We start from the raw sequence: 23,862 nt of genomic DNA, 5'->3' as shown, positions 1-23,862 counted from the left end.
AACGTCACAAGTCTACATTCGCTTTTTAATACAATGGAATTTTCCCAACAGCACCCCCACAAGATACTCAAATCATTACCCGCGATCCATGCGTTCCTTCGCCATGTGGTCCAAACTCTCAGTGTAGAAACATAAACGGAGTTCCATCATGCTCGTGTCTAGTCAACTATCTCGGATCTCCGCCCAATTGCAGACCTGAATGTTCAATTAACGCCGAATGTCCCAGTAATCAAGCTTGTATGAATGAGAAGTGTCGCGATCCTTGCCCTGGATCATGTGGTATTGGAGCAAGATGCAATGTAATCAATCATACACCTATTTGTACCTGTGAATCCGGTTATACTGGAGATCCATTTACAAATTGTTACCCCGAACCACCTCCACCCAGAGAACCGGTGAACGACGATCCATGTAATCCGTCACCTTGCGGTCCAAATGCACAGTGCAACAATGGAGTCTGCTCATGCCTTCCGGAATACCAAGGAGATCCATATCAAGGCTGTAGACCAGAATGCGTACTTAATTCTGATTGTCCTCGAGATAAGGCTTGTATTCGTAACAAATGCGTTGATCCGTGTCCAGGAACATGTGGACAAGATGCGATATGTGAAGTCATTAATCACATACCAATGTGCAGTTGTCCTGCCGGTAGACAAGGAAATGCATTTGTACAATGCAGACCCCAGCAGACTCCCATAGTGACAAATCCATGCAATCCATCTCCTTGTGGCCCCAACAGTCAATGTCGTGAAATCAATGGACAAGCAGTATGCTCTTGTGTACCAGGATTCGTTGGAAGTCCGCCTACTTGTAGACCTGAGTGTACTGTTAGCTCAGATTGCCCTCAGAATCAAGCCTGTAATAATCAAAAGTGTCGTGATCCTTGTCCTGGAACATGCGGAATTGGAGCTAGATGCTCTGTTGTTAATCACAACCCAATCTGCAGTTGCCCTGAACGATATACCGGTGATCCATTTACTCGCTGTCAGCCTATAGGTATATAATTATTATTTCATATAGCCATTCAGTCGTTTTATATATTCTAACCAACCCTTTTAGTCGAACCACCGGTTCAAATGACTCCATCCAACCCTTGTCAACCCTCACCTTGTGGTCCGAACGCTGTTTGTAGACCAGTGGGTGATTCTCCTTCGTGCACCTGCCTTGAAAATATGATCGGGGCACCTCCAAACTGTCGTCCAGAATGCGTTAGCAATCCAGAGTGTCGTAGTAACCAAGCATGCATCAGACAGAGATGTCAAGATCCTTGTACCGGAGCATGTGGAGCGAATGCTGAATGTCGAGTTGTCAGTCACACTCCAATGTGTATTTGTTCCATTGGCTTCACCGGCGATCCTTTCAGTCAGTGTGTACCGGTTCAACAAGATATTCCAAGAGAACCATCTTCACCTTGCATGCCTAGTCCTTGTGGAGCTAATGCCATTTGTAGAGAACAAAATGGTGCCGGATCGTGTACATGCATGGAAGACCATGTTGGAAACCCGTACGAAGGATGTCGACCGGAGTGTGTTTTGAATTCAGATTGTCCCTCCAACCGGGCATGTATTAGGAACAAGTGCCAAGATCCATGTCCTGGAACATGTGGTCAAAATGCGGACTGCCAAGTTGTAAATCATCTACCGTCCTGTACATGCTTCGTAGGATACGAAGGGGATCCATTCCGATTCTGTAGCGTACAACAAAGAGAACGTAAGCTATACATTTTTATATATTTTATTTTATTATCGGATTTGGTATCAAACATTTGTTCGTTTTATTTCAAGATTCAATGCAAACAGCTAGAATATTCAATACAAGTATAAAAGCTTTGCTAAAGTGTTTTATCATCGAATGCACTTTATAATGCTTCTGCACACACATAACCACTTTGCTTATTAAAAAAACAAAAAAGGCGCCTAATACGAGGGTGAAATTTTCTGGAAGCTTAACATAGACGTATATACAGTAAAAACAAAGGAATTTTCATCAGTTATTATTTACAGAAAATAATTGCAATCCCGCCATTTTATTTAACTCGTTTGAAGTTAAGATTGAACGTAATGTTCTTGACACTAAAATTGCTTTAAATATGTAAAGCGCATATTTTGTGAACGATCTGCTCGTGTTCTTGATTCTGAAAAATCTAAACTAGATAACAGCCGAATTTTTGGATAAATCATATTATGAAATGCGCTACGCTTTTTAGTCTCACGAAAATGATTGACTCAATCAATTAACTACATAATCAAAACAAAGTATGACTCAAGGGCGCTTTGCGAAGTTCCTTAAAATGCAAACGTTTAGTCTGTCATGTGGACACAAGTTGTGAGTTCGTCCATATTGGTAAGACTATCTTCTCGAAATAACAGGAACATTTATTACTTCATTGAATTTCTGTATAAATACCGTCTGTGTGACTGTTCATTGAATGAACAGGTGTCAGTTGTGAAATTGTTCAACAAATTTTTCACTCAACCAATTATGAAATCTCGGTGAACTAGATTTTTTATGAATAAATAAACATATGCGCTAACGAAATGATTGCCTCTTAAAGCAAAATCCCTTGGTCTACAACATTAATTAAAATGTGCAAAATAATAAGTTTAAAATATACAAACTTATTGGATAGGTTTAGGATTGCTAATTAAAATGCTTAGAAAGATCGATTCTTGCTTCATTTGCTGTAGCATGGTTACATAAATTGCGATGATCTTTGATTTTAATCTTCTTCTGCTAATAGCTGTTCAAGAGTATGTAAATCCATGCCAACCCAGTCCTTGTGGACCCAACAGTCAGTGTCGAGAGATCAATGGCCAAGCTGTTTGTTCATGCCTTCCATCATACATTGGATCACCTCCTGCATGTCGCCCAGAGTGTGTCACTAGTTCTGAATGTTCCCTAGACAAAGCATGTATCAATCAAAAATGTGTTAATCCATGCCCGGGAACATGTGGAACAAATGCTCGATGCAATGTTAAAAATCACAGTCCCATTTGCTCTTGCCAGTCTGGATATACTGGAGATCCATTCACGCGATGTTACCCCAATCCACGTAAGATTCATTCCTAACCTCGAGATAACCAATACTAAACTCATTTACATTTCTTCAACCAGCTCCACCACAAGATACTCAAATCATTGCCCGCGATCCCTGCGTTCCTTCGCCATGCGGTCCGAATTCTCAGTGTAGAAACATAAACGGAGTTCCATCATGCTCATGTCTAGTCAATTATCTCGGATCTCCGCCCAATTGCAGACCTGAATGTTCAATTAACGCCGAATGTCCCAGTAATCAAGCTTGTATGAATGATAAGTGTCGCGATCCATGTCCGGGATCATGTGGCATTGGAGCACGATGCAATGTAATCAATCATACACCTATTTGTACCTGTGAATCCGGTTATACTGGAGACCCATTCACAAATTGTTACCCCGAACCACCTCCACCCAGAAAACCGGTTAACGACGATCCGTGTAATCCGTCACCTTGCGGTCCAAATGCACAATGCAACAATGGAGTCTGCTCATGTCTTCCGGAATACCAAGGAGATCCATATCAAGGCTGTAGACCAGAATGCGTACTTAATTCTGATTGTCCTCGAGATAAGGCCTGTATTCGTAGCAAATGCGTTTATCCTTGTCCAGGAACATGTGGACAAGATGCGATATGTGAAGTTATTAACCATATACCAATGTGCAGTTGTCCTGCCGGTAGACAAGGAAATGCTTTTGTACAATGCAGACCCCAGCAGACTCCCATAGTGACAAATCCATGCAATCCATCTCCTTGTGGCCCCAACAGTCAATGTCGTGAAATCAATGGACAAGCAGTATGCTCTTGTGTACCAGGATTCATTGGAAGTCCGCCTACGTGTAGACCTGAGTGTACTGTTAGCTCAGATTGCCCTCAGAATCAAGCCTGTAATAATCAAAAGTGTCGTGATCCTTGTCCTGGAACATGCGGAATTGGAGCTAGATGCTCTGTTGTTAATCACAACCCAATCTGCAGTTGCCCTCAACGATATACCGGTGATCCATTTACGCGTTGTCAACCTATAGGTATCTCTATCATCTTAATATCGCTTAAACATTCGTTCACATCATATTTTTCGATTAATTTTTTCAGTCGATCCACCGGTTCAAATGACCCCAACAAACCCTTGTCAACCTTCACCCTGTGGTTCAAACGCAGTTTGTAGACCAGTTGGTGATTCTCCTTCATGCACATGCAATGAAAATATGATCGGGGCACCTCCAAACTGTCGACCAGAATGCGTTAGCAATCCAGAGTGTCGTAGTAATCAAGCATGTATCAGACAGAGATGTCAAGATCCTTGTACCGGAGCATGTGGAGCAAATGCTGAATGTCGAGTTGTCAGTCACACTCCAATGTGCATTTGTTCCATTGGCTTCACCGGCGATCCTTTCAGTCAGTGTGTACCGGTTCAACAAGATATTCCAAGAGAACCATCTTCACCTTGCATGCCTAGTCCTTGTGGAGCTAATGCCATTTGTAGAGAAAAAAATGGTGCCGGATCGTGTACATGCATGGAAGACCATGTTGGAAACCCGTACGAAGGATGTCGACCGGAGTGTGTTTTGAATTCAGATTGTCCCTCCAACCGGGCATGTATCAGAAACAAGTGTCAAGATCCATGTCCTGGAACATGTGGTCAAAATGCGGACTGCCAAGTTGTGAATCATCTACCGTCCTGTACATGCTTTGTAGGATACGAAGGGGATCCATTCCGATTCTGTAATGTGCAGCAAAAAGAACGTAAGCTATACTATCTGATATATCACCAGCATATCGGATTAGATATATGACCGCTTAGCTTATATTTTGCTATTCTCTGTGATGATGCTTTTGTTGCTTAAACAGATAAAAAAAACTATTCAGTTTTAGCCGCCTAACTGAAACTGCTTAACAGTGCTTTTTTTCAGCAAGCATTACTTCGCCAAACGCAAATTTTACTATGATTAAAACGACTCATGTCCAAATGATGAGTTTCATTGCAATGCAATCTTATCATTATACAAAGTTTTCTTATAATATATAAAACCAATATAAGCTTAATGTGACACAAAATCGGAAAGATTCATGAAATAAAAATGGTCGGATATGCAATCTCTTAAACTCAACTCGCACCCGATTAAAAAAATATCTGTTCCCATACCGGCACTGTTTTTTCAAGCCCGAACCCAACCCGGGCTCAAACATCCCGACCATATCTATCATGAAGCAATTCATAACACACAATACAGGATGCCTACGGTATTGAGGATAAAATGATATTAAAATTTACTCGTTCATATTTTTTTTCAAAAATTATTATAATTCCATAATATATAGTTTAACCTAAATTGACTCCCAATTCAATGGAATTCTCACTAACGGCAATGACTGACTCAATCCGAGATCAAAAACGACTGCATACCTCTCGGCGAAAGACCTAATGGTTAAAATCGAGATGAAATGAATTTATATACAACACAATATAAGATTTCACATTCACATTTTACAAACAAATCGTAAGCAACATACGGTTTTGCGAGCATAGCGCCCTCAGACGAGTCCGCATCGAATTGCATACATACAAATAAATGAGATAAATGTCAAATTCGTGTACACCAAACTAGAAGTACCATACAATTGACATAATATGTTCAATGTAATGCCTTAGCTGATTTCTTTCTAAGTTGACCAGGTCTAAGTACACTAAGGTCAGGGGAACTGGGAAGCAAAATTTTCTGAAAATAAGGATGAAAAAAACAAATTTTGTTCCATCGTGGATCTGTGTGCTGGAATATGTATAATCTGTTCCCAAAAAAACACCATCAATCCTGGGTGTTATAATACCCTCTCAGCAGGCCGTTCAATTTTGTTGGTTTTTGAGCGCTTGTTGAACGACATATTGCACGAAATATTCGTTCAATTTGCTGGAACGGTTTGTTGTTGTTTTTTCTCTTGCAAAAATAGTGTGAAAATTAAGTGTTACCTTTACATAGAAAAGAAATTTGTTGTTATTCTACGTGAAGTAGAAGTATTGTGCAGGTATGTAATGTTAGTTTAAACAAATAAGTGGAGAAAACATCAGAAATTCTGCAGTAAAACTAGTCCAACGGGGCTTCAACTCCTCATGTTAAAAATGGCTCAACAATGGACCTCTGTCTGCCGGGTTTGTTGAACGAAAAAAATGGCATTCGGTTCAACGGTCTGTCTCAAAATCGGCAAACGAAGGTCCCGTGTTGGCCTCCCGTTGAACGATTGATTGGACTTTCATTGGACCAATGATCCAACGTATTGGACCAATGAAGGACCACCGTTGAACGTTTTTTTCTAAGTGGGTAGTTTCCGAAACCTTGATTTATGCAGTAGAATCTGCCACTGCTAAGTGCGGTGTTCCAAAACACACGTCGTTGCTCACGACTCCTAAAATTTTGACAGAGTATATACCGACCCAAACTACGCATAACAAGGTTGGACGAATTAGACATTGCTGTATCTTACCATTAACCTCATGGATGTTGAAGAGCTTTTGTTGACGTTCGTTTGCACTTTTTGGACAAACAGTATATTTCTAAAATTGTGTCAATATTTTGTCATATATTCGACTTACACACCTAGAAAAAATCATGTAAATTTACGTCTTCTGAGACCGACATATATGAGCGTCAAAAATGACTCAATTTTACAGTAAATCCAACTTATATTTAATGCATTCTGACATATTTTTAAGTGCTAAAACATGTAAATTTACACGTTTGCTTGAAAGGCGGGGTTTGTTTGACGTATATTCATGTCATTCTTGTAAAATTCAGTCGCTTCACGGATTAGGTTCTTATGAATTGTGTCATATGTGAATTTGCGTCACCTGTAAATTTCAAAACAGTGATTTTTACTAACGAGTATTAAAGAGAAAAACTCATGACTTTTGTTTGTCTCTATCGAGCTCGGACGACGCACAGTGGTCCAAAACTGGAAAAAGACGGTCAAAAGTCTGTACTGACTTTCACTGGTTTTTAAGGACTAACGTGTCTTCGAAGAAGTTTTACAAGATTAACACATGGATCAATAAGTCCCGAGACTAAAGCAGAGATGGCGCTCGTAGTAAACCAGTAACCACATCTTTCTAGAGTACTAACCTTTGCTTGAAACGAGTCAAAATTTTAAGTCGATCCGACCAGAAACAGCTGAGTTTTCGAGGTTGGAGTAAAGTCGTTTTGTAGTTTGTTTAAAAAATGGAAAAAACCGAGTTTCGTGTTTTGATAAAACATTGTTTTTTAATGGGTAAAAACACCGTGCAAGCGAAACAATGGATTGAAAATGTTATCCGGACTCTTGTCCATCAAAAGCAACGATTTGTCGGTGGTTCGCCGAGTTTAAACGTGGTCGTACCGACACAAATGACGCGGAACGCTCGGGTAGACCTGTGGAAGCCGTTACACCGGAAAATGTGAGTGAAGTGACAAAAATTATAATGAAAGATCGTAAAGTGAAGCTCCGTGTGATTGCTGAGATGACACAGATATCATATGGAAGTGTATTTACTATCCTTTATGAAAAATTGAGCATGAAAAAGTTTTTTTCCAAGTGGGTGCCGCGATTGCTGCAATGCACCCTGCCACAGGTCGATGAAAACAATGGCGAAATTGAACGAATTGGGCTTTGATCTGCTTCCCCACCCCCCATACTCACCAGATTTAGCCCCCAGTGACTACTGGTTCTTTGCTGACCTTAAAAAAATTCTCCAGGGAAAAAGATATTTTGAAGCGAAAGATAATTTTTTTATAAACACCCTAAAAGGTGATTATGTTGATGAATAAAAAAAATTTTGCAAAAAAAAAATGTTGTTTCCATTGTTAGTCTCGGGACTTATTGATTCATGTGTTATATAACGCTTCTTTTGAAGGTAGAACCTAAATTTTTGTAAGGGGGGTAGTGCCGGTTTCGAATAAAAATAATTTTTTTTCGCAAAAAAAATTTTTTTTTTATCTTATTTTGAAGAAAAAAACATTTGAAGTATTTTTCCTGAAGATATGAAAAATGTAAAAAAAAAATTTTTTGAGATACATTCGCTTTATTTCAAAAACAGTTATTTATCTACGTAGAATCTACCTTTATTACCTAAGTATCTACTACAAAGTTATAGATAGCATTTAAATGAGTAACTTTTTCCAATACTTTTCACAATATAATCAATAATTAATGTTACTTAATAAATCATTACAATGCCTATTGCTTTCGATCAATCAGTATCAGTCGCTAATTTCTTGCTCGGTTTTTTTCTGTTTTGCTGTAAGTTCTAGCATAGTGACAATTTCTTAAGCAAACTGTTGCGATTTTTATTTTGTTTAGTTTTTACCAATTAACTATATTTAAAAAAAATCTAAATGGAACTCGATGCAATTTTTTTAGACCTTTTCAAAGTTTGTTTTAATTATTGAAAATCCGAAAAATTATCAAAAGTTCAACACATATTTAAAAAATGGAAAAATGTTTTCTAAACAAAATATGATAAAGTATTGTAAAAGTACAAACCTTTACGAAGAGATTACATGTTTCAACGTGTAAATAAATTTGAGTTAACGCGAAGCAACACGATTTTTAAGACGAGATGTTGATCGTGCGATGCTCACTGCAAGAATGAGTTACAGAAATAGCAGACGCGTGACGCCCTCCGTTTCTTTACCATTCATGGTTTCATCATGGCCACGAGTAGTACTCAAGATATTCTCATTGGAAAAATAATTGGATTAAGAATATATTTTCCTACAGTTATTCCAAACAAAGTATGCATAAAAAAATAACTCGAAACAAGTTATGATTAAAAAAAACTAGTTTTAAGGGGGTTGCCATAATTCAATAACTAAAACTAACTTTGAAATGGCCTAAAAAAAAGTTCCATCGAGTTCCACTTAGATTTTTTTTATAGTATTGGGCATATCTTTTCCTATAAATTTTGTACAATTTAGCTGCATAAAGTTGCATATTTCACTTCGGTGCAAGTTTTTATCATGGGTAAAAAAAGGTAAAATGTTGTATAACTTGACCAGGAAAAAAACAAACCTATGTACTACGTTCAACAAAAATATGAGACTTTTTATTTTCTACAATTATTCCAAACAAAGGATACATAACAAAATAACTCGAAACAAGTTATGAATAAAAAACTGATTTTAAGGGGGTAGTCATAATAACGCTTTGTATATCCGAAACGGTGCGACATAGACTTTTGGTATATTTGACAAAGTAAATTATTTTCAATAGTTCCAAAACTTTGTAGAAGAAAAAAAATTTCTATCTCTTCAGAAAAAAAGTTATCGTTATTTTTTTTGTCAAAGTAGGCCATGAACAATTAGGGAAAGAATCAAATTACGCGGTATATATTTGTAAATAATTTCTTACAGCAACTATATGCTTTAAAAGAACGGTTTGGCAGCTACTGATTTTTGTCCACGTTTTTATTGATTCGAACCACTGTGCGACGCTTTTGATACAGTGCGTTATCTACAGAATAGGTAAAAAATATATAAGATGACACGTTTCATTCTTTCTAACTAGCGCAGTTGATTTTTAAGTATCAGTAAATTAATTATTTGCGAATTTTTTGATATTTTCTTCCATTGAAAATATTGTAAATCGTACCGTCTGTACTTTTGCAAGCGAACGATGTTTTATTCTCTTTTGTCCTGTTTCATTAATTTCTGTGTTAGAAAAAGTCTGGTGTAATTCGTCGTACTTTAGTGTAGGTGCACCGTTACCCGGGTAGATGTAAATAGCAAACAAAGATCAAAATAATAACAAATTTTTCCATCATATTTTGTCTTGACGTCTCTGCGCTGTCATAGTGATACTTGATATTTTCTTGATATTTCATCTAAAGCAGGGGTTCCCAAACAATTTTGGGTCATGGACCCCTTTACTAAAATTAACTTAGGCCTCAGACCCCCATTAACAACTTCCTTAGAAAATTCAATTTCTTGCTTTTTAGTATTGATGTAAAATACTTACCAATTTCTACGGATGGTCAAATGAACACAACTTTTTTAGCATGAATATTTCAAATAACAACTTATATCAAACAATAGGGGGTCGATTTCTAGACCTCGTCGATCCCCATAGCCAGTTTTCGTTTACGTCGACCCCCGCAAAAAGGATATCGACTCCAAGGGGTCTATATCGACCACTTTGGGAACCCCTGATCTAAAGCATCAAGAAATTGCACAATATCTGTTTACCATCAAAATTAGTTATTATATCTTATTTCGTTACTGATCAGTTATTCCAATTTCATTAAGTACAATTGATGCATTAGTTCTATCTTCAAAAAAACTTACTATTGAATAAAGTGCATCAGAATCAGATAAGAGAAATACTTATGATATTATTCTATTCTGAATGCTAGAATATAAAATAACTGAGAAATTCGTCTTCTATCAATAGTTTGTCCTTGGTTTGATATAAGAAAAACCGATTTTTCTATTTTGTTTATACTTCTCATGAAGACTTTGTTATGAATTTTGATATTTTAACGCTTATTTCAAACTAAATAATGTCTACCATTGAGATGTTCGGTTTTACTAACTAAATAATTTCTACCGTTGAGATGTTCGGTTACCGGGTACAATTCTGGAAGTAAATAAATTAAACCGTGCATAATTCCCACAATATATCAACTTATGAGAACGATATATATTCAGAAGTGTGAAAAAACGTATTCACATCATCTAGTTTTGTCTCTGACATTACCCACCCTTTATCTTACCCTTTGCAAAACCAATGTGTTTCTGTTTCGCTATTTCCTCCATTCACGTAGAGTCTTCCAATATTGATATAATAAATAAGCTTTAATATAATAGGAAAACAAATACTGTACAATATATATTGTCCAAAAATACCGCACGCACTCTGTCGCTTCGATTCGATTACTTCATTTTGACAATGCTATTCGTGATCATCGTTATCCAAGATATTATTTTTCCATAGCAATCCAAGAATACGTGAATCCGTGCCAACCCAGTCCTTGTGGTCCCAACAGTCAGTGTCGAGAGATCAATGGCCAAGCTGTTTGTTCATGCCTTCCATCATACATTGGATCACCTCCTGCATGTCGCCCAGAGTGTGTCACTAGTTCTGAATGTTCCCTAGACAAAGCATGTATCAATCAAAACTGTGTTGATCCATGCCCGGGAACATGCGGAACAAACGCTCGATGCAATGTTAAAAATCACAGTCCAATTTGTTCTTGCCAGTCTGGATATACTGGAGATCCATTCACGCGATGTTACCCCAATCCACGTAAGATTCATTCCTAACCTCAAGATAACCAATACTAAACTGATTTACATTTCTTCAACCAGCTCCACCACAAGATACTCAAATCATTGCCCGCGATCCATGCGTTCCTTCGCCATGCGGTCCGAATTCTCAGTGTAGAAACATAAACGGAGTTCCATCATGCTCATGTCTAGTCAATTATCTCGGATCTCCGCCTAACTGCAGACCTGAATGTTCAATTAACGCCGAATGTCCCAGTAATCAAGCTTGTATGAATGAAAAGTGTCGCGATCCTTGCCCTGGATCATGCGGCATTGGAGCAAGATGCAATGTAATCAATCATACACCTATTTGTACCTGTGAATCCGGTTATACTGGAGATCCATTTACAAATTGTTACCCCGAACCACCTCCACCCAGAGAACCGGTTAACGACGATCCATGTAACCCGTCACCTTGCGGTCCAAATGCACAGTGCAACAATGGAGTCTGCTCATGTCTTCCGGAATACCAAGGAGATCCATATCAAGGCTGTAGACCAGAATGCGTACTTAATTCTGATTGTCCTCGCGACAAGGCCTGTATTCGTAGCAAATGCGTTGATCCTTGTCCAGGAACATGTGGACAAGATGCGATATGTGAAGTCATTAATCACATACCAATGTGCAGTTGTCCTGCCGGTAGACAAGGAAATGCTTTTGTGCAATGTAGACCCCAGCAGACTCCCATAGTGACAAATCCATGCAATCCATCTCCTTGTGGCCCCAACAGTCAATGTCGTGAAATCAATGGACAAGCAGTATGCTCTTGTGTACCAGGATTCATTGGAAGTCCGCCTACGTGTAGACCTGAATGTACTGTTAGCTCAGATTGCCCTCAGAATGAAGCCTGTAATAATCAAAAGTGTCGTGATCCTTGTCCTGGAACATGCGGAATTGGAGCTAGATGCTCTGTTGTTAATCACAACCCGATCTGCAGTTGCCCTGATCGATATACCGGTGATCCTTTCACACGTTGTCAACCTATAGGTATCTTAATAATCTTAATTCCGCATAAACGTTCAATCACATCATATTTTCCGATAAATTCTTTCAGTTGAATCACCGGTTCAAATGACTCCATCCAACCCTTGCCAACCCTCACCCTGTGGTTCTAACGCAGTTTGTAGACCAGTGGGTGATTCACCTTCATGCACATGCCATGAAAATATGATCGGGACACCTCCAAACTGTCGACCAGAATGCGTTAGCAATCCAGAGTGTCGTAGTAATCAAGCATGTATCAGACAGAGATGTCAAGATCCTTGTACCGGAGCATGTGGAGCAAATGCTGAATGTCGAGTTGTCAGTCACACTCCAATGTGTATTTGTTCCATTGGCTTCACCGGCGATCCTTTCAGTCAGTGTGTACCGGTTCAACAAGATATTCCAAGAGAACCATCTTCACCTTGCATGCCCAGTCCTTGTGGAGCTAATGCCATTTGTAGAGAACAAAATGGTGCCGGATCGTGTACATGCATGGAAGACCATGTTGGAAACCCGTACGAAGGATGTCGACCGGAGTGTGTTTTGAATTCAGATTGTCCCTCCAACCGGGCATGTATTAGGAACAAGTGCCAAGATCCATGTCCTGGAACATGTGGTCAAAATGCGGACTGCCAAGTTGTGAATCATCTACCGTCCTGTACATGCTTTGTCGGATACGAAGGAGACCCTTTCCGATTCTGTAGCGTGCAGCAAAGAGAACGTAAGCTAAACATATGTTTCGTATTAGTGATAAATTGGTTAGTGATTAAAATTACTGTTCAAGATAGGTTCATCCATATAGCAAAACACGAACAGTTAGATAGTATAATCCAATTTTAAAAGCTTTGCTTAAGATTGTTTAGAAGCTCTGTATATCTGATTTACAAACAAAACGATTAGACAATTTTATCTTGTTTGTTAGTTACCTTCGCTATGAAACTGTTTTTATCCTATTAGTCTCGACTGTATTCTTTTATCGATAGCAGACCTAATAATTTTACCAAAAATTATTCGATAGCTTGGGCTCACCATTGCCATCTGAAATGGTTTCATGCGATTTTCCGAATAACTACAAAGTTTCATTCGGAAACTTGTACACATTTCAAGCACAGACTATTGTTATGACTGACGGAACTAAGCAGTTTTGCATCAGTTCTCCTCATCATATAACAGCATTTTTGCAATCGACTATGCTACTACATGATTGACTCACTGCCTATAGAACTCGCTTTTTTTGATTCTCTTGAGTTCATCATTTCGAACAATAATAATGCGAAATTCTTTCTACGCTCAATTACCTCGTCAATTCATGATTTTCTTCTGGCTCCTTTTCTGAGCAAACAGTAGAACTTATGTTAGTGATTTCGACAGCAATGCACATTTCTAAATTTTGAGATAGTCAACTTTCGGAATAATTTAAAATTTTGCCTAACACGGTATAATGTTGAGGATCACAAAAAAATCCAAACGAAGTGTAATGAATATATAAAAAGTTTACATTTACAGTTTAAAATTTGGATCAACTTTTTATGCGTCGATCGCGACAGTATAGAACACTTAAACCATGAATACATAAAAAATAAACTAAAATCTACCAAGTCCGAATTAAAGAACATCTGTACAGACCATCGATCTATAATGTCAACATTATCCTACTCACAGCTATTCAAGAATACGTAAATCCGTGCCAACCCAGTCCATGTGGACCCAACAGTCAGTGTCGAGAGATCAATGGCCAAGCTGTTTGTTCATGCCTTCCCACATATATTGGATCACCTCCTGCATGTCGCCCAGAGTGTGTCACTAGCTCTGAATGTTCCCTAGACAAAGCATGTATCAATCAAAAATGTGTTGATCCATGCCCTGGAACATGCGGAACAAACGCTCGATGCAATGTTAAAAATCACAGTCCAATTTGTTCTTGCCAGTCTGGATATACTGGAGATCCATTCACGCGATGTTACCCCAATCCACGTAAGATTCATTCCTAACCTCAAGATAACCAATACTAAACTGATTTACATTTCTTCAACCAGCTCCACCACAAGATACTCAAATCATTGCCCGCGATCCATGCGTTCCTTCGCCATGCGGTCCGAATTCTCAGTGTAGAAACATAAACGGAGTTCCATCATGCTCATGTCTAGTCAATTATCTCGGATCTCCGCCTAACTGCAGACCTGAATGTTCAATTAACGCCGAATGTCCCAGTAATCAAGCTTGTATGAATGAAAAGTGTCGCGATCCTTGCCCTGGATCATGCGGCATTGGAGCAAGATGCAATGTAATCAATCATACACCTATTTGTACCTGTGAATCCGGTTATACTGGAGATCCATTTACAAATTGTTACCCCGAACCACCTCCACCTAGAGAACCGGTTAACGACGATCCATGTAATCCGTCACCTTGTGGTCCAAATGCACAGTGCAACAATGGAGTCTGCTCATGCCTTCCGGAATACCAAGGAGATCCATATCAAGGCTGTAGACCAGAATGCGTACTTAATTCTGATTGTCCTCGCGACAAGGCTTGTATTCGTAGCAAATGCGTTGATCCTTGTCCAGGAACATGTGGACAAGATGCGACATGTGAAGTTATTAACCATATACCAATGTGCAGTTGTCCTGTCGGTAGACAAGGAAATGCTTTTGTGCAATGTAGACCCCAGCAGACTCCCATAGTGACAAATCCATGCAATCCATCTCCTTGTGGCCCCAACAGTCAATGTCGTGAAATCAATGGACAAGCAATATGCTCCTGTGTACCAGGATTCATTGGAAGTCCGCCTACTTGTAGACCTGAGTGCGTCGTTAGCTCGGAGTGTCCTCAGAATCAAGCCTGTAATAATCAAAAGTGTCGTGATCCTTGTCCTGGAACATGCGGAATTGGAGCTAGATGCTCTGTTGTTAATCACAACCCAATCTGCAGTTGCCCTGAACGATATACCGGCGATCCTTTCACACGTTGTCAGCCTATAGGTATATAATTATTATTTCATATAGCCATTCAGTCATTTTATATATTCTAACCAACCCTTTTAGTCGAACCACCGGTTCAAATGACTCCATCCAACCCTTGTCAACCCTCACCTTGTGGTCCGAACGCTGTTTGTAGACCAGTGGGCGATTCTCCTTCGTGCACCTGCCTTGAAAATATGATCGGGGCACCTCCAAACTGTCGTCCAGAATGCGTTAGCAATCCAGAGTGTCGTAGTAATCAAGCATGTATCAGACAGAGATGTCAAGATCCTTGTACCGGAGCATGTGGAGCAAATGCTGAATGTCGAGTTGTCAGTCACACTCCAATGTGCATTTGTTCCATTGGCTTCACCGGCGATCCTTTCAGTCAGTGTGTACCGGTTCAACAAGATATTCCAAGAGAACCATCTTCACCTTGCATGCCTAGTCCTTGTGGAGCTAATGCCATTTGTAAAGAACAAAATGGTGCCGGATCGTGTACATGCATGGAAGACCATGTTGGAAACCCGTACGAAGGATGTCGACCGGAGTGTGTTTTGAATTCAGATTGTCCTTCCAACCGGGCATGTGTCAGAAACAAGTGTCAAGATCCATGTCCTGGAACATGTGGTCAAAATGCGGACTGCCAAGTTGTGAATCATCTACCGTCCTGTACATGCTTCGTAGGATATGACGGGGATCCATTCCGATTCTGCAGCGTGCAGCAAAGAGAACGTAAGCTATTCAAACATTTAAGCATTAATTCCGTTTATCTAAAATATAATTTGCTGGATTGGTTGATGCTTTTTCTGATCGCTATGCTTATGATTATCTGCTATCTGTGGATGTACTGTATATTGCTTTAACTCACAAGTTAGGTTTTAAGTAATATCAAATACCGAAAAATTTGCTTGAATATGCTTGGAAATAATATTCTTATTTCACGCGCGAATTACTTTTTCTTTACTTAAAGCTTCTCGTTATCACAACAAACGTCATCAAACTGTAGAATGGAAAAAAGGAACATCCATAATATGCGTATGATGGGTTTCTTGTGAAAATAATCTGGGACAAATATGAATCAATTTCAAACATGCACTTGAAAGCCATAACTGGGATGATTTATAAAATCTCAACAAACCAATTGGATCATATGATAACACTTTGCTGTTCTGTTGTCAAATTAACTCAATCATAAGACAATAGCAATCAAAAGCTATTTTGGTTTGTAGCGTGATAAGAAATAAATGATCGCACATCCAATAAATCGTTCAACACTAGAGATTTGCACCTTCTCCATTACCTTTTTATGTGAAGCATTTATGTATATGACCAAATCGTGCCCTCCATTTTCTAAGAAATGGATCGACCGACTTCCATAAACTTTAATTTGAAATATCAATCTTGGTAATAGGACTCACATTTCTAGAATATGACTGAACCGATATTCACAAATTCAGATTTAAATGAAGCGTTTTATGGTACCATTGATCATTAAAAAAATTTATGCGAATCTGACTTCTGGTTTCAGAGTTACAAGATGATGAATTTAAAGACTTTATGGCTTGAAGTTCGTTTATGGCCTCAGTCTTTGTTTTCTGCTTCCAGAAACAATGGAAGTATTGAGCAAAAAACGCTTAATATAGAATTACTCTAATGAATGAATTAATACAGTTTTAGTAAGTTTCTGGGTCAGAAACTGAGGTATAAACAATGTTCGGATCGAATGCATTGCGGATGAGAATGGAGGTGATGTAATAGTTCAAATATGCAACAATGAGAAGAATATCGAGGCGTTTCACAAAATATTCACATTTATTCACCCTTGATTGCACACCACACCGGTTGCTCTTTCCCATTGCAGATCGAGTCCCCCTCTAAGTTATAGTGCATCACAAGTGCCTTTACAAACGATCGATAATTGATCGGGTATGCCAAAATAGCTATTTTATTTTGAATTTAATACATCTTTGCTTATCACTTTAATACAGCAATATACTTCGTCAGCTAGTTAGCTCTTATTGGTATGACAAACAAATTCAACACTGCAATTGAATATGAAAAACAAAAGTTACTAACAGTTTACAATTTAAAAAAAAATTGGCTACCTGCATTACTAATGAAAATTACAAGGTGCAACCTTAAAGCTATAAAGTTAGAACGAATTTAAATGCAATGTTAAATTATAAATAGAAAAATAGTTACGATTTTTAACGTCAACATGGTTCTTCTAACAGCTATCCAAGAATATACAAATCCGTGCCAACCCAGCCCATGTGGTTCCAACAGTCAGTGTAGAGAGATCAATGGACAAGCTGTTTGTTCATGCCTTCCCACATATATTGGATCACCTCCTGCATGTCGCCCAGAGTGTGTCACTAGTTCCGAATGTTCCCTAGACAAAGCATGTATCAATCAAAAATGTGTTGATCCTTGCCCGGGAACATGCGGAACAAATGCTCGATGCAATGTTAAAAATCACAGTCCCATCTGCTCCTGCCAATCTGGATATACTGGAGATCCATTCACGCGATGTTACCCCAATCCACGTAAGACTCATTCCTAACCTCAAGATAACCAATACTAAACTCATTTACATTTCTTCAACCAGCTCCGCCACAAGATACTCAAATCATTGCCCGCGATCCTTGCGTTCCTTCGCCATGCGGTCCAAACTCTCAGTGTAAAAACATAAACGGAGTTCCATCATGCTCATGTCTAGTCAACTATCTCGGATCTCCGCCCAACTGCAGACCTGAATGTTCAATTAACGCCGAATGTCCCAGTAATCAAGCTTGTATGAATGAAAAGTGTCGCAATCCTTGCCCTGGATCATGCGGCATTGGAGCAAGATGCAATGTAATCAATCATACACCTATTTGTACCTGTGAATCCGGTTATACTGGAGATCCATTTACAAATTGTTACCCCGAACCACCTCCACCCAGAGAACCGGTGAACGACGATCCATGTAACCCGTCACCTTGCGGTCCAAATGCACAGTGCAACAATGGAATATGCGCATGCCTCGCGGAATACCAAGGAGATCCCTACCAAGGCTGTAGACCAGAATGCGTACTTAATTCTGATTGTCCTCGTGACAAGGCCTGTATTCGTAGCAAATGCGTTGATCCTTGTCCTGGAACATGTGGACAAGATGCGATATGTGAAGTTATTAACCATATACCAATGTGCAGTTGTCCTGCCGGTAAACAAGGAAATGCTTTTGTGCAATGTAGACCCCAGCAGACACCCATAGAGACAAATCCATGCAATCCATCTCCTTGTGGCCCCAACAGTCAATGTCGTGAAATCAATGGACAAGCAGTATGCTCTTGTGTACCAGGATTCATTGGAAGTCCGCCTACTTGTAGACCTGAGTGCGTCGTTAGCTCGGAGTGTCCTCAGAATCAAGCCTGTAATAATCAAAAGTGCCGTGATCCTTGTCCTGGAACATGCGGAATTGAAGCTAGATGCTCTGTTGTTAATCACAACCCGATCTGCAGTTGCCCTGATCGATATACCGGTGATCCTTTCACACGTTGTCAACCTATAGGTATCTTAATAATCCTTATTCCGCATAAACGTTCAATCACATCATATCTTCCGAAAAATTCTTTCAGTTGAATCACCGGTTCAAATGACTCCATCCAACCCTTGTCAACCCTCACCCTGTGGTTCTAACGCAGTTTGTAGACCAGTGGGTGATTCTCCTTCATGCACATGCAATGAAAATATGATCGGGACACCTCCAAACTGTCGTCCAGAATGCGTTAGCAATCCAGAGTGTCGTAGTAATCAAGCATGTATCAGACAGAGATGTCAAGATCCTTGTACCGGAGCATGTGGAGCAAATGCTGAATGTCGAGTTGTCAGTCACACTCCAATGTGCATTTGTTCCATTGGCTTCACCGGCGATCCCTTCAGTCAGTGTGTACCAGTTCAACAAGATATTCCAAGAGAACCATCTTCACCTTGCATGCCTAGTCCTTGTGGAGCTAACGCCATTTGTAGAGAGCAAAATGGTGCCGGATCGTGTACATGCATGAAAGACCATGTTGGAAATCCGTACGAAGGATGTCGACCGGAGTGTGTTTTGAATTCAGATTGTCCTTCCAACCGGGCATGTGTCAGAAACAAGTGTCAAGATCCATGTCCTGGAACATGTGGTCAAAATGCTGACTGCCAAGTTGTAAATCATCTACCGTCCTGTACATGCTTTGTAGGATACGAAGGGGAGCCATTCCGATTTTGTAGCGTGCAGCAAAGAGAACGTAAGCTATGCCTTCTTTTATATATACATAATTTTATTTGCTGCCCTTTGAGGTTATGCTTAAGTCGCTCGAACATACAAATAACAGCTTAGCTTTTACCAAATTCCAATACTACAATAGGAATTTGCAAATTACGCTCTACGACCCCTCCTTTCGTAGCGTAAGTATTTTAATGTTAGTTCGCAGTAAGTGCATATAATAATCGTTATACCGTGAACTGTAATTGCTTAACAACATTTTTTTTCTCACCAATCAAGTTATCAACAAAACTCTACTAGTACGAATAAAACAATTCTATTCTGCTAGTTAACGATCTTAGTACAGTCCAAATAAACTAAGCTAAAATTAAACCACGACGAACTGTTCAACTGGTCAGTTCCATATCTATTCAAATCTCCAAAACAACTACTCAGTGCTTACGGCATAAGAAAATAATTGCTGTGTTCGAAAGTTTTAAAAAAGAATGCTTCAAATCTGTAGCATAACTTCTGAACTTTTTTGTATTATTAAAGACAGTCCAATGCAAAACCGCAATAATTCTTAAAGAAGCTTATAGTACGCATTAGGTTCGCCTCGAATGCTTTATCTCGACTAAGTTTTTCGTAACCATCGTTGTTCTTGACATTAATTTTTCCATAGCTGTCCAAGAATACGTAAATCCGTGCCAACCCAATCCTTGTGGTCCCAACAGTCAGTGTCGAGAGATCAATGGCCAAGCTGTTTGTTCATGTCTTCCATCATACATTGGATCACCTCCTGCATGTCGCCCAGAGTGTGTCACTAGTTCGGAATGTTCCCTAGACAAAGCATGTATCAATCAAAAATGTGTTGATCCATGCCCTGGAACATGCGGAACAAACGCTCGATGCAATGTTAAAAATCACAGTCCAATTTGTTCTTGCCAGTCTGGATATACTGGAGATCCATTCACGCGATGTTACTCCAATCCACGTAAGACTCATTCCTAACCTCAAGATAACCAATACTACACTCATTTACATTTTTATACCAGCTCCACTACAAGATACTCAGGTCATTGCCCGCGATCCATGCGTTCCTTCGCCATGTGGTCCAAACTCTCAGTGTAGAAACATAAACGGAGTTCCATCATGCTCATGTCTAGTCAACTATCTCGGATCTCCACCCAACTGCAGACCTGAATGTTCAATTAACGCCGAATGCCCCAGTAATCAAGCTTGTATGAATGAAAAGTGTCGCGATCCATGTCCGGGATCATGTGGCATTGGAGCACGATGCAATGTAATAAATCATACACCTATTTGTACCTGTGAATCCGGTTACACTGGAGATCCATTTACAAATTGTTACCCCGAACCACCTCCACCCAGAGAACCAGTTAACGACGATCCGTGTAATCCGTCACCTTGCGGTCCAAATGCACAATGCAACAATGGAGTCTGCTCATGCCTTCCGGAATACCAAGGAGATCCATATCAAGGCTGTAGACCGGAATGCGTACTTAATTCTGATTGTCCTCGAGATAAGGCTTGTATTCGTAGCAAATGCGTCGATCCTTGTCCAGGAACATGCGGACAAGATGCGATATGTGAAGTCAATAACCACATTCCAATGTGCAGTTGTCCTGCCGGTAGACAAGGAAATGCATTTGTTCAATGCAGACCCCAGCAGGCTCCCGTGGAAACAAATCCATGTTATCCATCTCCTTGTGGGCCAAACAGCCAATGTCGTGAAATCAATGGACAAGCAGTATGCTCCTGTGTGCAAGGATTTATTGGAAGCCCTCCAAGCTGTAGACCAGAATGCGTTACCAGTTCCGAGTGTCAACAAAATCAAGCTTGTAGCAATCAAAAATGTGGAAATCCTTGCCCTGGTTCATGTGGCGTAGGAGCTCGATGTACGGTAGTGAACCATAATCCTATTTGTGTCTGCCCAGAACGTTTCACTGGTGATCCATTCGTTCGCTGTCAGCTCATTAGTAAGATATCACAACATTGCCATCTCATCTTTCACAAATAAAACTCCATATCTCACTATTTCAGTTCATCAACCTGTCCAAATGAACCCGGTCAATCCGTGTCAACCTTCTCCCTGCGGACCAAATTCTCAATGTCAATCCCTGAATAATTCACCCTCGTGTACTTGCATTGATGGCATGGTTGGTGTACCACCAAAGTGCCGTCCAGAATGCATTAGTAATTCGGATTGCTCGAATAATCTTGCATGTATCCGTCAAACATGTCAAAATGCCTGCATTGGTGCTTGTGGCAATAACGCTGAATGTAAAGTTGTCAGTCACACTCCCATGTGCATCTGCTCAGCTGGATTTACAGGAGATCCATTCACACAATGTTTCAAAGAGCATCAGAATACTCAGAAAGATCCAATTTCGCCATGTGTTCCTAGTCCATGTGGGGCAAATGCTATTTGCAAGGAGCAAAATCGGGCTGGTTCCTGCTCGTGTATAGAAGATCATTATGGCAATCCTTACGAAGGTTGCCGACCAGAGTGTATTTTAAGTTCAGATTGTCAATCTAATAAAGCCTGTACTCAGAATAAGTGCCAGGATCCGTGTCCTGGAACATGTGGCCAGAATGCGGAATGTCAAGTTGTAAATCATGCGCCGTCCTGTACATGTATAACCGGCTATGATGGTGATCCGTTCCGTTTTTGCAGTATTCAACAGAGAGAACGTAAGCTACATTGTTTGAACAAATACATTTCTTTACATGTCCTGCACTGCGGAAGTGATTACTCTCCGTCACTTCTTTATTGCTTAGTCAGCTTTATTTTGCTTACAAAAGTAATGCATGTCATACTTTTCACAGAAAATAAAAAACAAATATTACTGAATAACAATGAACGATGCGCGAGTCACAATTTAACGATTAATTTTCTATACCTTATCTATATACTTATAAATTCATGAGTGTATGTAATATCTATATAACCGTTTCCAAAAAACTATTTTTCTGCAGCGGAACTAGTGTATAAAAATCCATGTCAACCCACTCCATGTGGGCCAAACGGTCAGTGTCGAGAGATCAATGGCCAAGCTGTTTGTTCATGTCTTCCATCATACATTGGATCACCTCCTGCATGTCGCCCAGAGTGTGTCACTAGTTCTGAATGTTCCCTAGACAAAGCATGTATCAATCAAAAATGTGTTGATCCATGCCCGGGAACATGTGGAACAAATGCTCGATGCAATGTTAAAAATCACAGTCCCATTTGCTCTTGTCAGTCTGGATATACTGGAGATCCATTCACGCGATGTTACCCCAATCCACGTAAGATTCATTTCTAACCAAAGTATAACCCATACTAAACTCATATACATTTCTTCAACCAGCTCCACCACAAGATACTCAAATCATTGCCCGCGATCCTTGCGTTCCTTCGCCATGCGGTCCAAACTCTCAGTGTAAAAACGTAAACGGAGTTCCATCATGCTCATGTCTAGTCAACTATCTCGGATCTCCGCCCAACTGCAGACCTGAATGTTCAATTAACGCCGAATGTCCCAGTAATCAAGCTTGTATGAATGAAAAGTGTCGCGATCCTTGCCCTGGATCATGCGGCATTGGAGCAAGATGCAATGTAATCAATCATACACCTATTTGTACCTGTGAGTCCGGTTATACTGGAGATCCATTTACAAATTGTTACCCCGAACCACCTCCACCCAGAGAACCGGTTAACGACGATCCATGTAATCCGTCACCTTGCGGTCCAAATGCACAGTGCAACAGTGGAATATGCTCATGCCTCGCGGAATACCAAGGAGATCCCTATCAAGGCTGTAGACCGGAATGCGTACTCAATTCTGATTGTCCTCGAGATAAAGCTTGTCTTCGCAATAAATGCGTCGATCCTTGTCCAGGAACATGTGGACAAGATGCGATATGTGAAGTTATTAACCATATACCAATGTGCAGTTGTCCTGCCGGTAAACAAGGAAATGCTTTTGTGCAATGTAGACCCCAGCAGACACCCATAGAGACAAATCCATGCAATCCATCTCCTTGTGGCCCCAACAGTCAATGTCGTGAAATCAATGGACAAGCAGTATGCTCTTGTGTACCAGGATTCATTGGAAGCCCGCCTACTTGTAGACCTGAGTGTACTGTTAGCTCGGAGTGTCCTCAGAATCAAGCCTGTAATAATCAAAAGTGTCGTGATCCTTGTCCTGGAACATGCGGAATTGGAGCTAGATGCTCTGTTGTTAATCACAACCCAATCTGCAGTTGCCCTGAACGATATACCGGCGATCCTTTTACACGTTGTCAGCTCAAAGGTATTTTAATCATCTCAACTTTGCGCAAACGTTCAATCGCATCATA

General features: G+C 39.9%; 1 protein-coding gene across 1 annotated transcript in view; it reads left to right on the top strand.

The window, feature by feature from the left end:
- LOC131427166 (uncharacterized) overlaps positions 1-23,862 on the top strand; it is a 334,261-nt gene that overhangs the window by 291,998 nt on the left and 18,401 nt on the right. Inside the window, exons 44-62 of the mRNA XM_058590132.1 lie at positions 52-996; positions 1,060-1,710; positions 2,741-3,052; positions 3,115-4,059; positions 4,127-4,777; positions 10,991-11,302; positions 11,365-12,309; positions 12,377-13,027; positions 13,969-14,280; positions 14,343-15,287; positions 15,351-16,001; positions 17,504-17,815; positions 17,878-18,822; positions 18,890-19,540; positions 20,180-20,491; positions 20,553-21,497; positions 21,562-22,212; positions 22,498-22,809; positions 22,872-23,816. Coding sequence (XP_058446115.1) covers positions 52-996; positions 1,060-1,710; positions 2,741-3,052; positions 3,115-4,059; positions 4,127-4,777; positions 10,991-11,302; positions 11,365-12,309; positions 12,377-13,027; positions 13,969-14,280; positions 14,343-15,287; positions 15,351-16,001; positions 17,504-17,815; positions 17,878-18,822; positions 18,890-19,540; positions 20,180-20,491; positions 20,553-21,497; positions 21,562-22,212; positions 22,498-22,809; positions 22,872-23,816 — 12,393 coding nt within the window. The remainder of the gene's footprint in view (positions 1-51; positions 997-1,059; positions 1,711-2,740; positions 3,053-3,114; positions 4,060-4,126; positions 4,778-10,990; positions 11,303-11,364; positions 12,310-12,376; positions 13,028-13,968; positions 14,281-14,342; positions 15,288-15,350; positions 16,002-17,503; positions 17,816-17,877; positions 18,823-18,889; positions 19,541-20,179; positions 20,492-20,552; positions 21,498-21,561; positions 22,213-22,497; positions 22,810-22,871; positions 23,817-23,862) is intronic.

This window comes from Malaya genurostris, chromosome 2, assembly GCF_030247185.1.
Source record: "Malaya genurostris strain Urasoe2022 chromosome 2, Malgen_1.1, whole genome shotgun sequence".
Classification (NCBI taxonomy): Eukaryota; Metazoa; Arthropoda; class Insecta; order Diptera; family Culicidae; genus Malaya; species Malaya genurostris.
Note: the sequence above shows the minus strand (reverse complement) of the source record. Positions and strands in the feature narration are given on the sequence as shown.